Here is a 23571-nt window from a genome sequence, read left to right as displayed (position 1 = left end):
AAGCGGCTACGCGGGCGAGGATTTGAAATCCAGCGGACCCAGCCGTATATGGCAAAAGATAATGGTGCCGCCGCCGCTGCCTTGTCTTTGGGACGGAAGGAGGCCGAGCCAGGCGAGGACATCAAAGACACAGTTGACAAAGGGACACTCACGGGACAGCTGCCCCTAAGATTGTAGAAGGGGACAACATTTTGAGCCATGATGAGGTTTTGGTTGCGACCAAAGTCACCACCTCCTACGAGTCTTGCAGTAGTTCTACCGCAGTACTAGTAAAGCTAATCACCGTTCTATCTTCTCTGCTGGGAATCGCCGCATGCAATGTATGCCCCCAGGTTGCCCCCGAAGCAGGAGAAAAACCTTCCCGTCCCGTTTGTGAGAATTGACAGGAATCAATCTGCAACTCAATAGAAGCAGGGCCCCACATAGAAACCCAGCAGACCCTCAAAAAGGCTAGTCATCAAAATCATGTGGAGACGGGTTGAAATAACCACCCATCTCCCCTGCGACAGTCAAGGCTGGAGACGCTTAAGGCTACTCCTCAAGGGGGCAACTTGCCGAGAACGAGGCAAGGACAAGGTAAACACGTCCACTTCCAGCCTTGACATAGAGGGACCAAAGCGCCAGTCTTCCGGCGCAGAGTCTGCTCAGACTCAAATGTAGAGGGGTCTCTTTGTGTCCTTTGAGGAACGAAGGGGTCAGATGTCTATGCCCCGCGAACCTCTCTTAGAACCTCGCACATGCAATCACTCTATAAGACGAAGATAGAGGAGGATTAGACCCTCTGAATAAGCAAATTTGTGGCTATGTCTCTAGAGGTTGTGGTTGGATCCACGTAGTGTACTGGTCCATTGTCATTATTACATACATCGACAGTGCTCCGATATTGCTCTTGTTTGCGCCAGAACATTTTCAATCAATGTCGATGCCGGCATAGGTCTTGAGCCAGCCCCGAGGCGCGTCCGGTGCGAAGAATAGCTCGCCGCTCTTGGTACTTCTGGTGATGAGATCGATGGCACGAGGGACCATCAGCCTCTCGTACTCTGAAACGGCGCCACCGAGATCATCCAGTCCGTGCTTGACGATCTGCTGGGCTAGCTGGAGACTGTCCGTCATGGCACAGTTGACTCCTTCGCCGACGAAAGGCGTGCTGATGGTGTCGTCAGTTAAATGCTCGCAATGGCGGTTGTAGAAATGTTACAGGGTATCCCATCTTACCTTAGGTGCGCAGCGTCTCCTACCAGAGTAACACCATACACCGTCTTCCACGGCAACGATTCGGTCGGCATGGCGTACAGCGGCCAGGCATAACACCTCCCATCGCCGTGTTTGATCAGGTCCATGTGCAACTGCGGCCAGCCCGCGAAGTGATCGTTTTGCAGCAACTGGCAGAGCGCCGACGGGTTCTCGAGCACACCCGCGTTCTCCGAGCTCCAACCCTCAGGAAGGCGCAGTCCCACGCCAACATAGTAGGAACCGTCGCCGAGCTTGAGAGCAACGATTTGCTTCCCCTCGCCGAAGGCTATGTAATGCCCTGTCCGGCCAGAGAAGCGGCGGATGGGTGAAAAGGATTGCCTGGACTGATCGTCGTGGTCAAATAGTGCAGTCCAGAGTATTGAGGTTTGGCGGATGTGACCTGTTTACCGTCAAGTCTCTAAATCCAGATATCAAGACAGGAGACTTACGAGACTTCTGGCCTTCGACCATGCCCCATCCGCACCGACGACGAGCCGGAACCCTGACTCGATGCTTCCGTCCGCGAAACGCACAGACATGGAGCTTTCGGTGTCCTGCTGCACCTGTTGCACCTTCATGCCCCAGCGGACCTTGTTCGCCGGCACTGAGGTCAGGAGCAAGGCTCGTAAGTCCTTGCGGTCGATCTCCGGTCTGTCCTCGTTGACCTCGTCGCTTGCACCGGTCCGGACGTACACTTTGCCGTGACCATCGGCGAGTACCGTGTGCGCGTCGCCACGGGCGACTTTCTTGAATTCATCTAACAAGCCGGCTTCTCGGAGCGCCATCTGACCAGAGTCGGCGTGAATGTCGAGGGTCCCGGCGCGCGAAGAGGTCTCATTGCCCGACACATCTCGCTCAAAGATGATGTAGTCAATGTTGGCGAGTTCGAGCATGCGACCGAGTGTCAAGCCACTAGGGCCAGCGCCGAGGATAGCAATAGGCGGTGCCATGGAGGGGCCACTTTGGACGTGTCGAAAGGAAGCGGAGGATTCATTCCCAAGATCTCTATACCAAGTGCCATCCTTTATAGCAGGCTAGGGATTGCATTGCGCTCAGTGCAATTTACCCACGAGGCGGTGTTGCCGTCATACATTAAGCTCCGTAAGCTCCGACGGAAGATACTCGGGGCTTAAACTGTCTTTATGTCCAGAAATATACTTCATCATCAGTAACGCTGGGGCGGCCATTTTGTTCCCATCTCACAACCACCCCAGCAACTGGATCATGTTGGAGCCTCTCGCCCCATATGCTGTAAGTTCCTATCAATCACGACCGATTGAGAACTTCTGACTCACTGGAATGGCGGTGGGAGTGCGATAAGTGCCGATCTCGCAAGGTATGTGTATCCTATCCATTTCAAGGACCCAGGACCGCATTGACTAATTTGTAGGTTGCTTGTTCTCGGGGCCGTCCAGAATGTCAGCGTTGCAAAGATGAATCTGTTGTCTGCACCTATTCGCGATCGGGTGTTATTCGCCGCAACAGGAAGAGGAAACACGACAGCGCTGTTACTGAGGGGCCTTTCTCTGTCGCAGTCACTCGCAACCATGACTGTGAAGCGAACTCCAGCAGTCTGCAGTCCAGCCTCGCTCCTGACATCGAAGTAACCCGAGAGCGTCTGCGCGGGTTTGGCGCGTCACCACACAATTCAATGGGTGCGCTGTCATCTCTAGCCGAAACATCTGCAGCCGTCTGGCACGATGCCTTGAAGCTTGATAAGATCAATAACAGCTTTTACTTGTTCGAAGATCGGGCAACCTCCTGGGTCGATGGTAAGAGCGGTGATCTTTGCGCTGTCGGACACAGCTGATATCACTTACCAAAGCATTCGAGGCCGAGTTGAAACGAGATCGTCCCTTTTCTATCACACCGCCACCAGCAGTGCTGGGCCACTTGAGAGCATCTCGCCCGGAACAGGTGCAGGACAGAGCTTGGCTAGTCATGTATTATGGCATCATGCTCAACCTCGTTGCTGCTACTGACCCCAAGGACGAACCCACAAAAGCAAAGCTTCGATGCAATCTCTGGCTCGCCCTCAACGACGCAAGGCTCCTCCTCGAACCTAGCGAACTGAACATCCAGGCTTTGATTCTGCTCGCTCTCGACGTTGAGGAGTTTACCAACCCATCGCTTTGCTGGATGTTGGTCACAAATGCCTGCAGAATGCTACAGGCGTTGGGAGTGAACCATCGTCGTTTCGACCCTCAGACCCGGGACCGGCGCGTCGTGATGTTTTGGCACCTGAACCTCGTGGACATTGGACTGGCTCTCATCTTTGGCAGAACTCCCACATTCCACCGCGGGATGGCGAGAGAGATGCCGCTGCCCACACTCAACCAGCTCTTGTCCTTTCAGCCCAAAATTGACTCCTCTGGCGCACCGGCTCTGTTCGGAGTGCGTAAGTCGGCTCTCGAATGAAATCTGAATGGCAAAGGTAACCTGAAACAAGAGAAAAAGGCTGACATGGGTTTCAGATTATATCCACCAAATGTTTCTCCTGTCACGTATAATGGCTGATATCTGGTACTGTCTTCACGAAGAATCAATGCCCAACGATCAGAGCATCGAATCAACAAGCGAAGATCTCGAGTCCTGGTACCTCCAGGCACAACGGGTGTGCAAATATCTCAGCAAGGCTGTTTTCCCCAAAGGCTGACATGGTCTGCAGATTCTCGAGGCTGCCGCCCTGGCAGAGAAGCCCTTTCTCAGTGCTAATGATGCTGCTTCCTTTGACCTGGCTCTGAGCAGCGTTAGCTTCCAGTACGAGTATCTTTATATCCTCCTCACTCGATCTTCCACCCAGAAGAGAGCCGAATGTATCGAGTCGTCAAAACGGATGCTCCATTTACTTGAGAATATGGTGTCGGACTCCGAGGCACCATCTAACGGCATGGTATGGCACCTTTTGTGCGGTCCTTTCACGCCGTTCTTGGACCTTTTCGGAGAACTTCTTTCGAGTGCCGAGGACGGATCAGAAGGGAAAATGGGAGCTCTTGAAGCCATGGAACATCTCCCGGTCTTTTTGGACAGGATGAGCTCGAGGAACTCGCTTGCGGCCAAGCTGAAGAGCGTCGCCATGGTTCTAGTGCAGCATGCCAGATCTGTGGTCCAATCTCAAGGTATGTGCGACTCTGAGCACATCTGACCCAGAAAAAGTGTGGCTGACCAGCATTACTGTCTCGAGAAGTTCGCCCTGCCGATACACTGCCCGGCCCAACCCTAGCAGAGACCTTGCCCGATCAATGGCCAGCACCCACAAACATGTTAGACTGGGAGTTATTCTTCAACCATACCATTGCACCACCTGTACCAGGTCATCCGCCGCCGGAGAACTACGATGCCGAGCCGAGTGACTTGACAGCATGGACGAGTGACTTCTTCGACAACGGTTTTGCGGACTGGGTTGGGTGGGATGCTCAAGTCTGAGATTCTCAGCGGAAGCTATCATCAAAGAATTGGCGAGAACAGCCCCTGAAGTAGAAACCACGGGTTGGGCGTTGGGAGATCTACATCTTCGCGACAGAGTTGAACGGGAGTTACGGGGATATCTCCTGCCACGTTTTGCAGCCAGAGCCACCGCTTTGGGAGAGTTTCTATCTTTTCATGGCCATATCGCCTGTCCAGACCCTTGCCGCAGAGGGGAAGGGCCCTATTCATACCGCTTTGAACCTTAGATTTATATAGACATCACTGAGATTCTCTTGGCGGCTTCCTCGACCCCGCCGTCCGCATCCACAATACCCAGGGCGAAGTCTTCCAATCTGCCGCTCCGTGGCACGCCACCCGGCGGCAACGTGAATTGTTCTGCGATATGGTTGCGCTGAATTTGCGAACTAGGTAGAGGTTTCGGCCGGATCTCTACGTACTGGCCCAGAGTGGAAGTCGCCATCTCGCCTCCCACGGATTGTGCTGGGGTGTGCTCCAGTCTCGGATGACTTTCAGCAGCAAGGACAGCATGCGAACAAGCGTATCCTCGCTGTTGGGTCAAACTCTCGGTTCGCTGATGGTTTGTGCCCTGCAGACTTGATTCGCTGGTATTCCGTGGGGTCGAGCCCTCGGACAAATAAGGCGAATTTGTGCCTGAGGCTGACACGGACGTAGCCCCCGTCACGATGTCAGCTGGAAGCAGGAAAGAGTCGTCGGCACTGAAGAATGCGGCCGCATCAGCAACCAGATCCGATTCGCCGGTGATCAACGGGGACAAATCCGCGCTGAGATAGTCGGTCTCCTCGCCCCAGCCAATATCTTCAATATCGAAAGACGACATGACCGATTCCCGCGACGTCTCCGTTACCACAATATCAGGCACGCCAATACCCAAGTCCCGATCACGGATCTTTATCACATTCTTGACCACCATCTCCGCCAGGCTGGAGTCCCACAGACCATCACGCGAGTTCTTGAGCAGAGGGTGGGAGAAGAGACGGTAGGCCGTGGTCAATATTTCCTGGCTGTTGGTTTTGAGGCACAGGAAGTAGATCGTCCCGACGAGGAATGTGGATAGTGTGTAGGTGCGTTGCGAAGGAGATGCTAGGGGGAACAGAGCGCTTGCGGAGTGGGAAGCCGAGTTGCTTGCGAGTGAGAGGAGGTCTAGTACCTCCGACAGGGCTGTGCTGAGGGTGTCTTCGCCATTGACTGGTATCCCTGCAGCAGCATCGGCAGCAATGGGAACGTTTTCCTCGATAAGGTTGTAGAAGGTGTGGAAGCTTATCTGCAAGAGCAGGAACTGTTGTAACTGAAACTGCCTCCTGTCTTCTTGGCTGCCAGTTTCTGGGCCTCTCAAGGGCGAGTTCCCGGGTTTGGGATCGAGGCTCCTCAGTGTCTGGCGGTATTTCTCATATTGCTGGCGCAGAACCACTCTTTCGTGCCACAAACCCGGAGGGAACTCTTCTGAAGATTTGCCTTTGTGCTGGACATGGCTGATCAATTGACGAAGGGTCCAATTCTGAAGTTTTACCAGAACGCGTTCCGCATGGTCGAGAGTACTGAATGAATCAGGCACAACCGACAACGCTCCCCGAGTCTCTTCTGGGGAAACAAGGTCCAGTACCGGAAGTCGAAGGTCATCGTAGCAGCTGACCTGAACGTCCAGACGTTCGAAGAGATGTGTGAGAGGCACGTACAAAGGGTCAGTGGCCCATTTTGCCTCAGTTTGAGTTCGCTTCAACAGCCTTAACCCGCTGTCGAGATGCGATATCGCTTGCCTGGTATCGCCCAGGAGTGATTCCAAGGAGTAGAATAAGACGCTGCAGACCAATGCTACATCCGGTAAGGCATCGGACCGTGCGAGGTAATTCTTCAATTGCCCGTAACATTTGCTGACCATGGTCATGGTCTCGACGTTCGAACTCGGCTTATCCTTCCCACTGGCCACCAACGATCCAGAAACGAAGTCCTTGTGCAAAGAGCTCAGAACGACAAGACTGCTGCGGATGACGGCTTGATCTTGGCTTCGCTGGAGGATCAGCTCGGTCCACAAGGTCGGGTCTGCGTAACTGGAGAGGTTCCATGCCGCTTGGCAGCAGTAATAGTGCAAGAGCTGCCGATCGGCTTGGCTTCCGGGGACTTTGAAAGGGATGCTGTACGATGAAATGGTGTTGGAGTCGTGAGAAGAGTTCTGTGCGCTTGAGGCCGTGTTGGTCAGAGGCGTGGGATATCCCTGGCATTTCCTGTTGGACGAGGTGCAGTTCTCACACTCTGGCCTCTGCTGGTCGCATCTGATATGGCGGGCTCTGAGAGGAACTGCGTCAGCCTTGGGTCTGCGAGCTAACACAGCATACTCACTTGCAGGTCAAACATCCTGATCGAGATTTGGGTGCGCTCTTCCGCGGCCTCCTACCGGACAATTTGTCCATGGTGGCAGTGAACGCACACGCAAGCAGGGTGCTTTAGAGCGGGCATTTTTGCAGAGTCGAGAGTTCCAGATATGAGGGCAGCCTAGGGACCTGGTTCACCGGGTTAGTATGTGCGACTCTCGTTGGCGCAAGGAGAACAAAAGGACCGAGCTGAAGAACAAAGAGCCTCGAAGTCTCGCCAGGGGGCCAAGGAAGATTGCGCTCAGCCTTGTGGGGCTTGGCTCAGCCTCGTCAGCCAATCCTATACGCCATTTTCCCCGAGGTTGAAGCGTACGGACAAGCGAGAATCAACTAACCACATCCCATGGCCAAAATATCCCTTTCTATACGACAATGCTACTACCACTGTTCAATGACTATGGCTCTACATGCCACCGAAGGGTATCGGCCCATGCAGGGCCCCCCATATATTGAAGCCCGTTGCTTTGTCAGGGTTTCACCAGATGATAGCTCGCAAATTTACGGGCCTTGCAACCCTGTCAACGAGGGCTTCTGGGGAGCGTGCTCAATTCAAAGCACAGATAAATGGATGTGCTAGATTAGGCATCGGGGTATAAGAAGCTGTGGTAGGTACTCGAGCTCGTGTGATCAGAGGAACCCTCTTCAGTTGCAATCGTTTGAAGGCTTGTGCTTTGCTTATCAGAATACTCACTATGGGAAACCCGTCCGCGCTCGTTCTTGCTCTTGGCTTGTTCCAACCCGTCGCTCTCGCTTTATCTTCCAGCGCAGCTCAGAATCTTGTTCTCAATCGCCGGAGCTCATTGGTTTCCAACAATTCCACTTCAGGTCTGTTGTCGACTACATTCGGTACAATCTTCGACGTCAATGTCACTATCGGCGGGCAAACATTTCCCCTCCTTGTCGACACTGGAAGCAGCGACACCTATGTGATGAAGAACGGGTATCAGTGCTTCGATAAGAACAATGGTACCAAGCTCCTACAATCTGCCTGTTTATACGGCAGTGCGACATATACTCCGTCCGCTACATACTCTGAAATCCCGGATGAGATCTTCGGAGTTCAATATGGCGCCGGCATTGCCTCTGGCGTCTTAGCCCATGAGGATGTCACTCTCGCCGGCATCAAAGTCAAGAATGCAATCATCGGAGTGGCTAATAGCTCGACTCCCATGGGCGACGGCGTCAACTCTGGCCTTCTGGGCCTTGCGTACCCTGCCCTGACATCAGGTCATCCCGCCAATGTCACGGACAATACAACCTACTTCTACAATCGCATCACATACAATCCTTTGCTGTTCATTATGCACCAACAAGGTCTGATAGACCCATACTTCAGCCTGGCCCTAGCACGAACACCACAGAACGCCACCTCTGGCTTCGGTGGCTACTTGTCGCTCGGCGGCCTTCCACCCGTTCCGCACAGCGACAAGTTCTCTAGCGTTTCGGTTGAGATTGACAATTCCGTTCCCATCCAAGTCACGTCCAACGAGCGCGTACGCGCCTACTGGACGGTGACCGTCTCCTCGATTGTCTACGGGCCCGGTAATCACACCGTACTCTATTCTACTCCGAAACCTAACAACATCACGACCTCTTCCACACTCAAAAACACTACTTCTTTTCAAGCATTCATCGACAGCGGCAATTTCTTCTCATACCTCCCTGACACGGTAGTCACCACCGTGAACTCTCTATTCTCGCCTCCCGCTGTCTTTGATGCCACCACTGGTTTGTGGCTCGTCGATTGTACGGCGACGCCTCCCCAACTGGGGCTTGAGATCGGCAATCAGACATTCTTTCTCGATGGGCGTGATCTCATTTATCAGACCGCCGAACCAAGCAGTGGCGAGGCCCAATGCGTTTCGAACATTTTAAGTTCGGACTTCACCGAGGGCGCGGCTGGGGATCTCACATTGAATATTATTGGCGCGCCTTTCCTCAAGAACGTACTTACGGTGTTTGATTTTGGAGCCAATGAAATTCGGTTGGCGAAGTTGGAGGGAGAGGTTACTGAGAGCAACGGCCAAGGTCAAAGTGGAAGCGGGAGTGATGATGGGGTTACTTCAGTGAGCGACGCTGCTCCGTTTGCGAAGACTTCGAATTCGTGTTCATTCTTCGCGCTACTAGCCTCGATCGTGGGTATCGGAATCTACTTGTTCTAAGGTGGCGAGGAGGAGAAGTATTAGCCGTCATTGCGGATGGACGAGGTGGTAATTGTCAATGAATAGGGTGATTGATTTGGTAGGCATCGGTGACCTAGGATATCAGTAGCAGTCAGCGTCGGTGCTTGATAGTCTTGAGGCAGATGGCAGCCTATGATGACTGATATCCAAGGTCCAATCTGATCGCGTAGTGACAATGCACGAGGCTGGACTCTTGGCGGCAAGGCTGGAGGTCCGTGGAATGACGTATGACGTGGTTGTGGAGAGTGGACTCCAATAATACGAGGTGCATTGTCCTCTTCGCATCGAACTCCCCAACCGCCTCGGGCATTGATACTGGCAAAGCGCTGGCCACGAATGCTTGCTGTCGCGTTGGTCTCTCTTTATTCCTCCCTTCCCAATCCCTATTCTTCCTATTCTATATATACTTGCTCTCCTCTCCATTCACCAGCATGAAACCCGCCTGACGCGTGAGCTTGCGGACCTAAACCATGACCATTAACACGTTTACCGCCGGTGCTGCCGTCACTCCCACTGTCATAAAGACATGCATATCTCATGTACGGATGTTGCCTATGACAGAAGTCTGTCCTAACCGAGAACATAGTATGCCAACCGGAAGCCCCGCCGCCAGAAACCAACCGCCCACATCTCCTACGATGAAGGTCTCCATCTAATGCGAACCTTTCTCCACTATGCCTCACACCATACAGTTGAAGATTTACAGTCTTTTACCGCACAATGGGTCCCTAGTCCGTCCTGGGTAAGGACCGAGAATGTCACAATCACAGCGGACCATGTCTCGAAGGCTGCGAAAACAATCGCGGAACAACTGGGACCCGCGGGAATTGAACAAGTCGGCGGGACGCAGTGGTGGCAATGGAGACCCAAGGGAGCTGATCTGAAAGCAGAATGGGTCGAGATGCGCGCACACTACAACGAACACAAAAGAGAAGGAACGAAAAGCAGGAGGATCATGCTCTACATCCATGGAGGAGCGTACTTCTTCGGCAGCGTCGATGTCCACCGGTATCAGCTTCAGAGACATGCTCGAAAACTCAGGGCCCGCGTGTTCGCTCCGAGATACAGGCTAGCCCCTCAATTCCCCTTTCCGTGCGGGCTACAGGACTGCCTTGCGGCGTATTTCTATCTGCTTAGCATACATGACCCTTCCGAGATCGTCCTGGCGGGTGACTCGGCCGGTGGTGGCATGGTGGTCTCGATACTCTGCATTTTACGTGATCAAGAGCTTCCCTTACCCGCGGGCGCAGTCCTAATCTCCCCATGGGTCGACCTCACACATTCTTTCCCAAGCCTGAGTGGCAGTGCAGAGTTTGACTATATTCCATCCTATGGCTTCATGCAGAAACCTTCGACCTCGTGGCCCCCTCCCAACGATGAAGAGATAGCGGCCATCAGCAGATTGGCGAAAGGCAAAGATCTATCTCTCAAGGAGGACGGGGAAGCCGATGCAAGCATGTCAGTGCCTGTCAAAGACGACGGTGATATTGAGCCTGGACCTCAATTGCCTCTGTCAATGGAGCTGGATGGAAAGCGAGTCGTCTTAAGAGACCAGATCCAGATGTACACGACCAACCAGCTATTGGCCCACCCACTAGTGTCACCCGTTCTGCAACCCTCTCTTGGAGGACTTCCTCCCGTCTTGATTCTTACCGGCGGAGGGGAAATTCTGCGCGATGAACAAATCTACCTTGCTCACAAGATGGCCGATCCCTCTAAATTCCCCCTAGGTTCTATTTACAATTCAAGATATGATCCAGATGGTACCATTGTTGCGAAGTACAAACCCACACCGGTCCAGTTACAGGTATGGGAAGATTTGTGTCACGTTGCTCCGACTCTGTCTTTTACCCGTCCGGCCAAGTTCATGTATCGTTCAGTTGCACAGTTTGGGGCCTGGGTACTGGCCAAGGCTCAGAAACGAGCGATCGAGATCATGGATGACGACGATATCTCGATCATTTCCTCGCAGTCAGATGATAATTCGCCAGCAGACACCGACGTCGAGTCGTCAAATAACAGTGCAGCGAAGACGAACTTGGATCCGAACAAAATAATAGGAAGTGTTGGTCGAGCAGGAGACCCAATACCGCCCTTCGAGAACAACATGATTCGTCAACGGGTTGACCGACATGGGAGAATCTATCCTCTCGCTGAACCAGGAGAACTGCCTGCGTTACAAATGCCTCCAGACCAGGTAGGAGTGGTCAAACCTGGTCCCGTGAGGAATTGGCTCGCGGCCAAAAAGATCTGGGACACAAAATATGCCAGAGCGCGGAGCAGAGTGCAGAAGGAAAGAGTCAGAGCTCTATCCAGTGGAAAAATAAAGGGCTTTGGAGCAGGTGAGCACCCTCCACCGTGTGCTCTCGCAAGCCGGCGGACGGACAAAGATCTTTGGGCCAAAAAGAAGAGGAAGAGCTACGGGCTCGCGATGTGGAGTATGTGGGGAAGCAAACATGACGAGTCAGCGCTGAAGAGGGAAGAGGAGGCAGTTGAGATGGAGAAATCGGAAGATAAGCGCCTGGGACGAGAACGCGAAGAGGGCGCCACGCCCGCTGCCGTCGAAGGTGAGCAGGCTGCGATTCGTTCGCGACGAAGCTTCAGTGGGAGGCGAAGCATGAGCGCAAAACGCAGGGCAAGCGCATCGAAAACTCGAGGCAGGAAACGCACCATCTCGGTCACGGACAGAGGCCAAGCTGAAGGCCGCAATGTACCCCCGGTCGTGATTCCCTCAGACCTTACAAGTACCACCGAGTTAGCAGATACAGCAGGGAATCAACAATCGGCTCAGGACCGGCATACAGCTTCACCTGAGTCGTCCCTGCTCTCGGCGGGCTTCATTCCGAAATTCAAAACAGCGGCGCACCTTCGTGATGACAGTGGTGGACAACACGGGCCTGTACTCTCCGACGCCGCCAGCACGATGACTGGGCGTAGCGGGATGGTGGCTGACGATGCTAGCACTCGTGCGGTGTTCGCCGCACCAGGTATTTCAAAGAGCGTCGACTCACAAGAGGTGGAGAAGGCGAAGTCAACAAGTCCAGCCACCAATACAAGGCCGGGAAGCCCCTTAGCCAATGAGGCGAGGAGTTTTGTATCTGGGAGCGAAGATTTCAACGAAGGCGTGGCCAGTATAAATCTCGACGCCGAGCCGGGTACGAATATTTCGGGAAGAGCTCATCCTGGGGCGTTTGGGAATGATACACCCCGAAGCCAGCGCAGCCTAGAGCGGCTACAAAGCCACCAACGCGACGAGGGGATGGACCGGCTGGCACCGCTCAGAAGTCCAAGTTCCACCGCCATTGTCAAGGCAGAGGGCGTGGTTGGCGTGGTTGATACAGCGGAGCCTGCTGAAAAAGAAAGGGTCGAAGATTATGAGAGAAAAGAAGAACAGATAGAAAAAGAGAAGGATATAAACGGAGTGGTCAATGAGGAGGGCGCGAACAAGCAGATATATTCCGAGGAACAACAACTGGACGGTGATACAACTGAGCGGCCCAAGATGTACGACCGGGCGGAATCGAAGTTCCAAACTGCGCAGGAGACTCCCTCTTGAAGCCTCTGCAGAGATTGACAATGTCATCTTGCATTATTTTTGGCCTGCGATCTTCATCGTTGCTTGTCATGCCCAGACAGATACTCTTTGTGTGTGAGGGTCTTTTTGCCTTTGGAGATCAAGGCGCGCCCTCGTTACTGTATCTGAAACATGTCAAATTAAATATGAAGGGCAAAAAGAAGGAGACGGGAGACTGAATACCTCAATTGTGTTCTTAAGGGACATCTACGACGAGAATAAACCTGCCATTTGGCTACCTCTTACACATTTGTTTCTGAGGGTCTTCAGTGAGCCTTGGTGTCCTAGCAAGCTCCCATAACCATGCTGCTACCCAGTACCAGCAACCCACGGAAACAACCGCTTCGAAGTGCTCTGAACCGTTTGCACCAGATAGCTACATGATGGCTAAAGCGTTGGGAGGAGACGCCACTCCCCCAGGCACATACAGCGGCGCACTGGTCAGCAGGAAACTCCAGCGCTTTTCAGCGGCGCACAAATGGCTGAGCGGCTCCAGGTTCCAGAGCTCGCCCAGCGGCATCCCCCAGTGTGCGAGAATCCATTCGTGCAGCACCACCTCGCCCTTCTGTCCGAACGGGACAGGGCACTGTTCGAAACCGATCGAGTCGCTCGCCACGGCCGCAAAGTGGTGATTCCAGAGAAACCGCTTCATCTCTTCCGTCCTCTCCACGCCGACGAACGCCGTCTTGTCCAGCTTCTCGACCCGTTCTGCCTGCGGAGCTCGCTGGTGCCAGAGTGTGAAGCCCCCGCGTAGGAGAAGGATGTCGCCGGCCTGGAATTCGAGATCTTGGAACCTTGCCACCGCCTCCAACTCGGCCACGCTGATGCCGTAGGGGCTATCGGCTGGAATGGCTGGCTGGCCCGTCTCTTCTCTCCATCTCACATAGTCGATGAGGACGCCTCTGCCGACGATTCCGCCTGCCTCGACCCATTCTAGACACCAGATCCGTTTAGTGAATGCTCAAAAAGGCAGTGGAGGAGGAGACAGTTCTCCCTAGGAAATATAAAAGGAGAGGCGAAGAGTGGGGTGGAAAAAAAGAAACGAGCTATGGTGTTTGAGTGAACGATGAGTATATATCGACGCTTACTGTCTGTTCCGTTCGTCCCTTTTCTTGTGCCTTCAATATCCGCGTGCCGAAGGCCATTATAGTATAACTCCGACTCTTGGATCGCGCAATGGCTCAGCCCGTCCCACTGAGAGGAAGACTGGGTGTTGAAGCGTAGCTCCTCGTCGTGGCCGATGGCGCCGTTCGTCTTCTTGAAGTCGATCACCTTGTGCTCGAACTGGATCCGGTTGGCAATGACATGCGTGAATGCATTCAAAGGCAGGTCCAGAGACACGCTCTTCCCGACCCTGACTTCTCGTGCCGCTGCGATTCGAGCTGCCGGGCTGATCTTGTTGAGTGCTGATCCGACCTTCGATTAGGTCCATATCTCTGGATGTTCTCTCGATCGCACCTACCACCAAGTTGATCATCTTCCCCCCAGAGACCCCATGCGTTTCCTTGAGGCTGGCCGGGCACTGGAGGCAGTTCGTCAAAGCTGGGAATTGTTGCCATTGCTTGACCGAAGATGCAAGGTCCCGATTCAAAGGCTGTGGTGGAAGGAGTGTCTGCGACGAAGGCGCAGATCGACTTGTAACTTTGATCGCCTTTCTTGTTGAGTCTATTGAAACCGTAATGGAGTATTTGCTTTGCATATCCCGTATTGGCCTGTCGAAGAGGTGGCAGTAACCATTCCTGGGAGGAACCACATTCTTGGTCCGATCGAGGTGGCCGCCCTCTACATGAGACCACAAGAATGGACAGGATGGCTGAGAGTCGATGCTAGGTCAGATCAAGAAATGCTCTTGTCGCCGGAGCGAAGTAAATACTAACAGAGGCTTCTGTATACTTCCTGCAACTGTTGTTCCGTTGATTTCCCACAGCGCAAAGCAGTCATCTATTGCCCGGTTTCTCTCTCATCGTGTGGTATCCATGTCTCCTGCACCCATGGAAACAGAGTCCCCTGCTCCAGAAATCCAGAATGGGACCTCTATCCCGTCACTGGAGTATCTTCAGAGCCTGCCCGACTGCTATGGGTGGCCCAGGGCAAACAAGCGGGGCTACCGGATCGATGAAACACCGTCGGGCACTTACAGACCCCTAAAGGTCATCGTCATGGGCGCGGGCGCCTCCGGCATTTCCTTTGCGAAGTTTTCGCGCGAGGAACTGCAGAACGTGGAGATTATCATCTACGAAAAGAATCGTGATGTGGGCGGCACCTGGCTTGAGAACAGATACCCGTAGGTCGCTAAAGGTTGGAATCCGGTTGGAACGTCGCTCTTGGAACTGACACTGGCCTTTATAGGGGCTGTGCTTGTGATGTCCCCAGCGTCACCTACCAATTTACTTGGGAGCCAGATGTCTGGAGCAAATTCTACTCCGAGTCGCCCGAGATCCACGCGTATATGAAGCGCGTGGTGGATAAATACAACCTCTGGGATTTCATCAAGCTAAATCACACAGTGACAGACGCCCGATGGGAACAGGACAGCGGCAAATGGTCCCTCACGGTCGAGGATGCAGGCCGAGGGCGCACCTTTACGGAGACGTGTGATATCTTTATCAATGCTGGAGGGCCGTTGAAGTAAGTTTTATACTCCTCTCATGGCTTGAGGTGGATTATGGCGTCGTCCACTCTCAGATCTTACAACTTACCATCTTGCAGCTACTGGGAATGGCCAAGAATCAAAGGTATCAAGGATTTCAAGGGTGTCATTGCCCACACCGCCAACTACCCAGAGGACCTCGATCTGAAGGGCAAACGAGTAGCTGTGTGCGGCATCGGTTCCAGCGGGATTCAAGTCACAGCCAGGATTCAGAAAGATGTGGACCATCTCTATACCTGGATACGATCGCCAACATGGGTCCTGGGTGCCTTTGCGAACGAATTCGTCCCGCCGGGAAATCCAAACCCGGAATGTAAGCTTCTTTGGACCGCCTTTGAATCTACGGTTGAGAGGTTTGACGGTGATCCTGACCATCGTTATTAGATACCAACGAAGAAATCAACCTGATGAAGAATGATCCCGTCACGTACCTGAAATACAGGAAGAACATTGAAGGGAGCATCAGCGCAGGCTTTGGCGTATACTACAAGAATACGCCCGAGTCTCTGGCGGCACGAAAGGTGAGAGAGCAATGGATCTCTGACTGCGGATGGATAATGATTCTGAGCATGGAGTAGATTGCGACGGAAGATATGTGCAAGAAGCTGGAGTCGCGACCAGACATCGCAAATGCCCTGATCCCAAAGGACTTCCCCGTGGGTTGTAAGAGACCGACGTATGCACCAGCCCAGGCGATTGAAGACTGGGTTTTTCATTGCTAACCACGCCTCCTTCACAGTCCAGGTGTTGGTTTTCTCGAAGCCTTGACGATGCCCAATGTGACAGCCTATCCAGGAGGTGACCTCCAGCAAATCACCGCAAGGGGCTTCATCGACCCCAACGGACAGGAGCAAGAGGTCGACTTGATCATCCTAGCCACCGGCTTCAATACTACATGGGTTCCTCGATTCCCTATCGTGGCAAAAGGTAGGAATCTGCAGGATATGTATCGCGAGAACCCGCTTTCGTATCTCGGCGTGGCCGCGCCTGAGATACCCAACTACTTTACCTATTATGGACCATACGGGCGTACGTGGAAACCACTCTCTGTCTCTTTTTTCCAATCCCGGACCAGGAGTCATTCACGATGCTATGGAAGATGAATACTGAGTTCAGCTCGGGGTGATTAGCTCTGGGCCAAGCGAGCGCGGTAGTCATGATCGAATTTTTCACGCGGTATTTCAACGAATTCATCCGCAAAATGCAGGTTGAGAACATCAAAAGCTTTGCCCCGCGCATAGACGTGGCGCTCGAGTTCCAAGAGCATGCCGACCTGTACCTCAAACGCACCGTGTGGGACTCGGAGTGCCGCAGTTGGTGGAAAGGAGGCAAGATCGACGGCAGGATCATGCTATATCCCGGGTCACGGACACAGTAGTAAGTCAGTCATGGTCAAAGAATCCTCGCGACGGCCCAGTGAGTGAGTGCTTACAAGGATTGCAAAAACACCAGCATGGAACTCATTGAGCACCCGCGCTACGAGGACTACCACATCGAATACAAGGCGATGAACAGGTGGGCGTTCCTGGGGAATGGGTTTTCCACGAGAGACTACGATGGCAGAGACATCACCTGGTTCTGGGGGCTGGTGGATGGGAAAGATCGACAGGAGAAATATGAATTGCAGTGGAAGGATGTCGCACAGCCAGATCACCAGGTTCAGAACGGGGGAAAGAATGAACCAAGCTCGGAAAAGGTGGTAGAAGTGGCAGAGACTATCATCTTTCCAAATGCTCTATAGTCTATAGATGTTTGATACGGGGCAACCATTGATTAGATCGTTCCATGGATGATACAAGTATTTGTGCTTACAGTATTCAACGACTCTCAATTAGAGAAGCTTTTCGCTCACCTCAGGCTATTGCAGATCACCTACCTGAAAAGCTGTCAGGGTATCATGAAGAGGCTGTGTCTATTCAATCAGAGGAAATTCCTTGACCAAGTCCACCGTAGCCTTTTGCCGCGTCGGCGTTGCGGTAGACGCAGGATTACATGGACTCTGTGGCACGTCCGATCCCACATCTTACATGTACGGAGTTGACTTTCGCCCTCCGGCCTTGTTATCCGAGCTCGAGTTCGGACTACCCGTCTCGCCGTCTCCTTGGGTGGGAGTCGGACAGAACATCTTGTGCAACACCGATGAACCATGGATAACTCGTAGAATGGCAGTTTTGGAGGGGGAGAGAAGAGCAACCTCGTCAGTCTATGGTTGACAACGCCTTCAGCTCAACAAGCACTCCACCCTGTTTTTACCGTCCGCAACCCCCCTTTTACATGAATCGTTTCTTACATGGCCCATCACTATTTGCCAACCATGGCTTACGAAAACGGTACCTCCACCCTCGCGCGAGAGACGGCGAATGCTCTGGTCACCGGAGGCGCAACTGGGATAGGTAACGCGGTGGCCCACAAGCTCGCGTCGCGAGGCATCAACGTCCTCATTGCCGACGTCAATGTCGAGGGCGGTCAAAGGGTCGCCAACGACCTCAAGCGCTTATACCACGTCGACAGCGTCTTCGTGAGGACCGACGTCTCCCAGGAAACGGACGTGGTCAACATGGTGCAAACGATGGTCGACCGGTGGGGCACGATTGATTACGCCTGCAACAACGCCGGCGTCGGGGAGCCGATGGAAAAGCACGAGGACGACGTGACCGTGGCACAGTTTGACAAGTAAGACGCCCAAGAATGGGATCTCACTCGAATCATATCTCAATATAATTAAGAAATGTCACTCACGAAGCTCCGGGTGTGGAATAAAGGATGTACGCGCTCAACCAGCGCGCCACGTGGATGTGCCAGAAGCACATCTGCCTCCAGATGAGGTCCCAAACACCCCGCAAGGCGACCCTTTCTCCGTCCAACCTGGCCGTCGAAGAGAGGGGCGCCGTGGTCAACATCTCCTCGGTCAACGGCCTGGTCGGGCTAGGTCTGCCGGGCTACTCTGCGGCGAAGGCCGGGATCCAGGCCATCACGAGGAACGGCGCGCAGTTCTACGGGCCCCACGGCGTTCGAGTCAACGCCATCTCTCCGGGGTCCATCCGGACCAAGAAGTTCGAGGCCTGGGTCCAGGAGCTGCCCGAGGAGATGGGGAGGTACGTCGAGGAAGGCATCGTGGCGGCGACGCCGTTGAAGAGGCAGGGCATGCCGCAGGAACTAGCCAACGTTGTCAGCTTCCTCCTCAGTCGAGAGAGCACGTTCATCAACGGTCAGAATGTAACGGTGGATGGAGCGTATACTACCGTCAAATACTGAAGCTTTTCTTGGGCGAAGAAAAACAATGGAACCAAACAACGTCACCAATGGGTCTTGATCAAGCATGTCGCTCGGGACTGCAAAAGGTGTTAGATTCCTTGCTGTTTGGTAAGGGTCATACTGGATGGAGAGTGTGAGCCGCCTGACGACAAAACTTAGACATCTTCCTCCTTGAAAAATGGAAAGCTACATGTGCTTGATCTAGGTCCAAGCTCAAGCAAGATCAAGAAGTCATCGATGTGGTGATTCAGCATCTGGTTCCCTTCGCCATCCTCGCTAAATATGGCAGAAGTGTCACGGTAGGATCGGGTTGGAATGTTATAACAGTCTCGTGATTGGAAGCTATGTAGACTATCGAGACAAAGGTGAAAGACAGCAATGGTTTGCCGCAATTCCCTGTCTCACTTGCCAACCTCCGCCATCTCCTTCTCCTCAGCTCGGTAGGACTGCTCGTCCATCTTTTCTCCCATGGCATCCAAGGACTCGACGGCAAGAGTATCCCCAAAGAGGCCTCCGATCTCTTCTAGCGTCTTCCCCTTGGTCTCCTCGGCGTAATAGAAGAACAGGGCAATCAGGATGGGTGAGATGCAGATGAAGACCAAAAAATACTTCCATCCGATGCGACTGAACGCATAGAGAGTTCCCCTGGAATCAGTGGTCAGAGCAAGCATCTGGAAAGAACGTGGCTGTTCGAGTTTGGGACTTACGTGAGATACCCGACGTCACACAGATAGAGGGCGGCAATACCGAGGGTGACGCCCTTGGCCCTGAGGTGGGTGGGCATCAGCTCGGCGACGTACACAAACTGCGTGCAGTCCCAGGAGATCGAGTAGACTGCGCAGTAGAGGTAGAAGATGAAGATGCCGGCTCTGTTGGCAGCCTTGTTCGAGCCGGACGGGTTGTTGGCGACAATCGCGGCCTCGATGATGACACAGACAACTTGTGCGACGGAGCCGTAGGCCATCAACTTGACACGGCCGAACCGGTCGATCAGGAAGATGGACAGAAACCCGAAAGTAAAGGCGGTGCAGATGTAGCCGGCGGCTAGATACAACTGTTGCACCGTACCAAACCCCAACAAAGAGTAAAAGAATGGCCCGTAGTTGTTGATGACCAGGACGCCGGTTGACTGTGGATATGGCCGGTTAGTGGATAGAATCCCCTGCCTTAGGGATACGGGGGGAGGGGTGAGAGGAGACTGGGGAGTGCAATACCTGACCAAGCAAGCCGACCAAGCAACAAAGCAAAGACCGTCGTCGCCACCTCTTGACGATAAACATCTCGAGGTAACCGACGTGCATCAGACGCTCTTCGGCGATCTGGCGCTCCATCTGGAGTAGCTCGAGGTCGGCGAACCGGTGATCGCCGTCGACGCTGCTGCTGTGGATCAGGCGGACGACCTTCCTGGCTTCAGCCTGGCGATTCTGCATCAAAAGCCACCGCGGGCTCTCGGGCACAAAGGCCAACAGGACCAGAGCCACCAGGCACAGTCCGCCGAGGATGACGAACGGGAAGCGCCAGTCGTCCTGCGATCCCGGGGCGTAGTAGAAGCCCACCCCAGCCCAGGAAGCGATCAGGTAGCCCACCAAGTTGCCCATACCGGTCATGCCGACCAGCATGCCGCGCAGGTGTGGCGGCGACATCTCGGACTGATACAGCGGGGTGAGCGTGACGAACTGGGACGCGACAAATCCCGCGCAGAACCTTGTAATTTTGAAGTTATGAGTACAAGAACGGGCCAAAGAGCAAAACTTGATGGAGGACCCTCCCAATCGTACCTAATGGTGATGAACATGGCAATGTGGACCGAGCCAGCCAACAGCGCCATCCATACGGTGGCCATGATGCAATTCAACGCCACGGCTCTGCGCCGGCCGAAACGGTCCGCCGCCCATGAGCCGAAGAAGACGCCCACAAAGCCTCCCCCGTAGAAGGTGCCGTTGGTGGCTCCGATGAGCGTGGTTGAGTTGGAGGCCGTGAGCGCAAAGTAAGCAATGAACGAAGGCTGCGCCAGGGTCGTGGCGATCATGGCGTTGACAGCTCCTCCTGCGATCATGCCGACTCCGATCGCGAGAATGTAGAGAATATTCCGCAGGTTAGTTCGAGGGATGGCCGCCTCGGGGTGATGGTGACGCCCTTCGTGGTGCTCCAGTGTCTCCTCCGCCCCGAACTCGAGTATGTTGATGCCGTCGCCGGCCATTCTTTGGGAGTTCCGTAGCCAGGAGGAGAACTCATCTAACCTTGGGATAATCAGCGTTGGGTACAAAAGCGGCACTGTTCTGGAGCACTGAACCAGTCCAGTCAACGACCGTCTCTCCCTATGCCTTTATATCCTTATATCAGGTCAACGAGTTTCCTATTTGGGTTAGCGGGTGACCACAATTCTCGACCGATCGGGTGGTCGACCCACATCCACCATTCATTCGTCACAACGACAACCACCATCGATCGCTCCAAATTGAGGAGCTCGCAGTGGGATTCAAAGATACACATAGACTCTGGGGGGAAACCCTTCGAGCTGGCGAACGGGACTTTGGCCAGACATGGAAGAATAAAGATCGAGACACAAATTGGGGTAAGGCAACATCAGCACATTCAGCTTAATCATTTCGTCTATGCAACGCTTATGCCGCCCGATTGTATCTGCCAGGAGTATTCCCTACAGTTTACATTTCGCCCATATGCAACATAGACACCGTCCGCACTTTATCTACTAAGCCACAGATCTTCCCTCCCGAAGCTTAAAAGAGGCAAAAGGTCCTTTCTTTTTCACATCTATCAAAAGTTAGCCCTGCCATCCAGGATCACGGATGGGACAATCAATGGAGCACGTACTGAAGTGGTCCAAGACTTCAAAGTTTCCCTCCAGCTCTTCTGGCTTCTCCGGAGTGATGTCAAAGAGGTAAACCAACCTCCCGATCGTGAGATATAGTTCCTGGTACGCCAGTTTCATGCCGGGACATTTTCGAACCCCTGTCTGGAAGGGCCAATAACTGTTCTTTGCTCGCATCACGTCGTCTTCGGTAGTGCTGCCCTCCACAACATAGCGCTCTGGACGGAAGATCTCCGGGTCGGGAAAGTAGATAGGGTTATACGCGTAAGTCCAATTCGAACACCCAACGTTGATCTGATGGAGAGCGAGTCAGTCAACCACTCCCGACAACACCTTTGGCCGAAGATCCAGGGCAGAAAATACTCACTCCCTCATCAAAGTACTCCCCATCGATCTCGGTTCCGCCCTTCCAAAGCGGTCAGAGCTCCGGGGACCAACCACACCGAGCAAGAATACAACCTACCTCCATAATTGTGCGCGTTGCCATTCCCGGCCCTGGAGGCGCCATTCGCAAGCCTTCCTCGACGCACGCCCTCAAGTACACACAAGTGGAAAGCTTTGGACCGGTGCTGATCTCATCGACGTCGGAGAAAACCGAGTCCAGTTCTTGTCTCAGTCGTTTCATGCAGTGAGGATACTTGAGCAAGTAAAACAAAGTACCGGCGAGACCTTGCAATAGTGAGCTCCAAGGATGCGAAGCTGGTAAAGGTAGTGGGGAATAATCTTGCCTGTTGATGTGGTATCACTCCCCGCCGTCACCAAGAGCACACCCTCTGTGAGCAGTGTCTTCCTCGACAAAGGTGCGCCGGTCTCTGGATCCCGATGGCTCAGCAACTATGCCGACCATCAGCTGTGCGAAGATCATGTCCAATCCATTTCAACTTACAAAGTGAAAGAAATCCTTCCTATCACCTTTGCTCTCGTGGCCCCGGGACAGCCGATGCGTTATTTTCTTTTCAGCCTCGGAAATAAACCGTACACGACCGGAGTAAATGGAAGGAAACATGAAATCGATAACTCCCCATTTGAAGAGCCACGGAATAATCCCTCCCTGGACGGAAAGCTGGTCAGAAACCGGAGCCACATCGACGAAACCCATTCGTACAGTCTTACCAGGAGCATGCTAAACACCATATTGTCAATTAGAGGAAGGATGTACCTTTCCTTGTCGTCGGTCATCATGTTGAAGCCATTCCCGAACACCACCTCCCCCATGACGTCGTACGCAAGGTAATTCAACCACAAAGACATATCCTTGACTGGTTCCGTGCTGGGGTCGACCAGACATCTGCAAAAGATGCGAATTTGATCAACAATGAATTCTGATGCCCCAGTCAGCGAATCAGGTCGGCCTCGGAAGAACGCGGCGGGGCCGTCCTTGCCTTCAGCATGTCCCAGTGCGGATTCAGAGAAGCCTTGGGCCAAAATCTTGCGCTTCTTGAGAGCGGGCACGCGGTGAAGCTCGCTGAAGGTGCTGGTGGTCTCGGGGTCTGACTGTGTAGCGGCCATTCCGTCGTGCTTGCGCACATTGGCTTTCCAGCCATAGATGTCTCCATATAATCCATCAACACCGGAAACAGCTAAAGAGACATGGCTTCTATTCACATACCCACAAAGGCCTGAGGCGTACAAAAACTGAGGTCATTCGGGCCAAATCGGACGACGGGGCCTGTTAAAGTCAGCATCTGCCCATCCATGTCCACAAGAAGCCCGAAAGGCGTTTCCACACCATATTTCTTATGCAGATAGCTGAAATGCTGAGCTCGGTGTTCTTGATAGCCAACGACGAAGTCGTAAAAGTTCGTGAGTTTGGCGAAGAACGGCCCCGGATACTTGGCCAGAGGATGAAGAAACAGTCGATAGATCACTACCGTGACCAACCCGCAAGCAAGGCATCCAGCCACGAGGGTGCTGAGGAGGATTGCGCCTGCTTCGGGTGACAGTGTTGTGACGGCTTGAAGCATAGCCATGATACGCTCGCTGTCGTTGAGAACTCGGAAATGAAGATTGACGTGCACACGAACATG

General features: G+C 53.5%; 5 protein-coding genes across 5 annotated transcripts; 2 read left to right on the top strand and 3 right to left on the bottom strand.

The window, feature by feature from the left end:
- Positions 1-4909: 4909 nt before the first annotated feature.
- On the bottom strand, positions 4910-7203 carry PV07_05364 (uncharacterized protein; the record flags this gene model as incomplete). Its single annotated transcript, XM_016392249.1, has 2 exons — positions 7018-7203; positions 4910-6965 (listed from the first exon to the last, which is right to left on the bottom strand). The coding sequence occupies exons 1-2, from the start codon at positions 7086-7088 to the stop codon at positions 4910-4912; spliced, it is 2127 nt and encodes a 708-aa protein (XP_016249768.1). The 5' UTR covers positions 7089-7203.
- A 2325-nt stretch (positions 7204-9528) lies between these two features.
- Positions 9529-13236, top strand: PV07_05363 (uncharacterized protein). Its single transcript, XM_016392248.1, has 2 exons — positions 9529-9771; positions 9819-13236. Exons 1-2 carry the CDS (start codon positions 9703-9705, stop codon positions 12786-12788), a joined length of 3039 nt encoding a protein of 1012 aa, XP_016249767.1. The 5' UTR covers positions 9529-9702; the 3' UTR covers positions 12789-13236.
- On the bottom strand, positions 13183-14365 carry PV07_05362 (uncharacterized protein; the record flags this gene model as incomplete). Its single annotated transcript, XM_016392247.1, has 3 exons — positions 13183-13739; positions 13895-14212; positions 14269-14365. The coding sequence occupies 3 exons, from the start codon at positions 14363-14365 to the stop codon at positions 13183-13185; spliced, it is 972 nt and encodes a 323-aa protein (XP_016249766.1).
- A 417-nt stretch (positions 14366-14782) lies between these two features.
- PV07_05361 (uncharacterized protein) lies at positions 14783-17197 on the top strand (the record flags this gene model as incomplete). Its single annotated transcript, XM_016392246.1, has 8 exons — positions 14783-15090; positions 15156-15434; positions 15516-15769; positions 15841-15977; positions 16035-16132; positions 16196-16485; positions 16587-16833; positions 16909-17197. 8 exons carry the CDS (start codon positions 14783-14785, stop codon positions 17195-17197), a joined length of 1902 nt encoding a protein of 633 aa, XP_016249765.1.
- Positions 17198-21424: 4227 nt separating this feature from the next.
- Positions 21425-23514, bottom strand: PV07_05360 (uncharacterized protein; the record flags this gene model as incomplete). The annotated part of the gene is made up of 9 exons (XM_016392245.1): positions 21425-21486; positions 21547-21838; positions 21912-21950; positions 22008-22213; positions 22291-22378; positions 22431-22595; positions 22658-23094; positions 23154-23213; positions 23274-23514. 9 exons carry the CDS (start codon positions 23512-23514, stop codon positions 21425-21427), a joined length of 1590 nt encoding a protein of 529 aa, XP_016249764.1.
- Positions 23515-23571: the final 57 nt, after the last annotated feature.

Source organism: Cladophialophora immunda, assembly GCF_000835495.1.
Source record: "Cladophialophora immunda strain CBS 83496 unplaced genomic scaffold supercont1.3, whole genome shotgun sequence".
Lineage (NCBI taxonomy): Eukaryota > Fungi > Ascomycota > Eurotiomycetes > Chaetothyriales > Herpotrichiellaceae > Cladophialophora > Cladophialophora immunda.
The sequence above is the reverse complement of the archived record's forward strand: the minus strand, read 5'-3'. Positions and strand labels throughout refer to the sequence as shown.

Coding starts and splice junctions, on each gene's coding strand:
- PV07_05363 (XM_016392248.1), top strand. CDS start 9,703: ATGACCATTAACACGTTTACCGCCGGTGCTGCCGTCACTCCCACTGTC. Junction 9,772..9,818: donor TAAAGACATGCATATCTCAT/GTACGGATGTTG, acceptor CCGAGAACATAG/TATGCCAACCGGAAGCCCCG.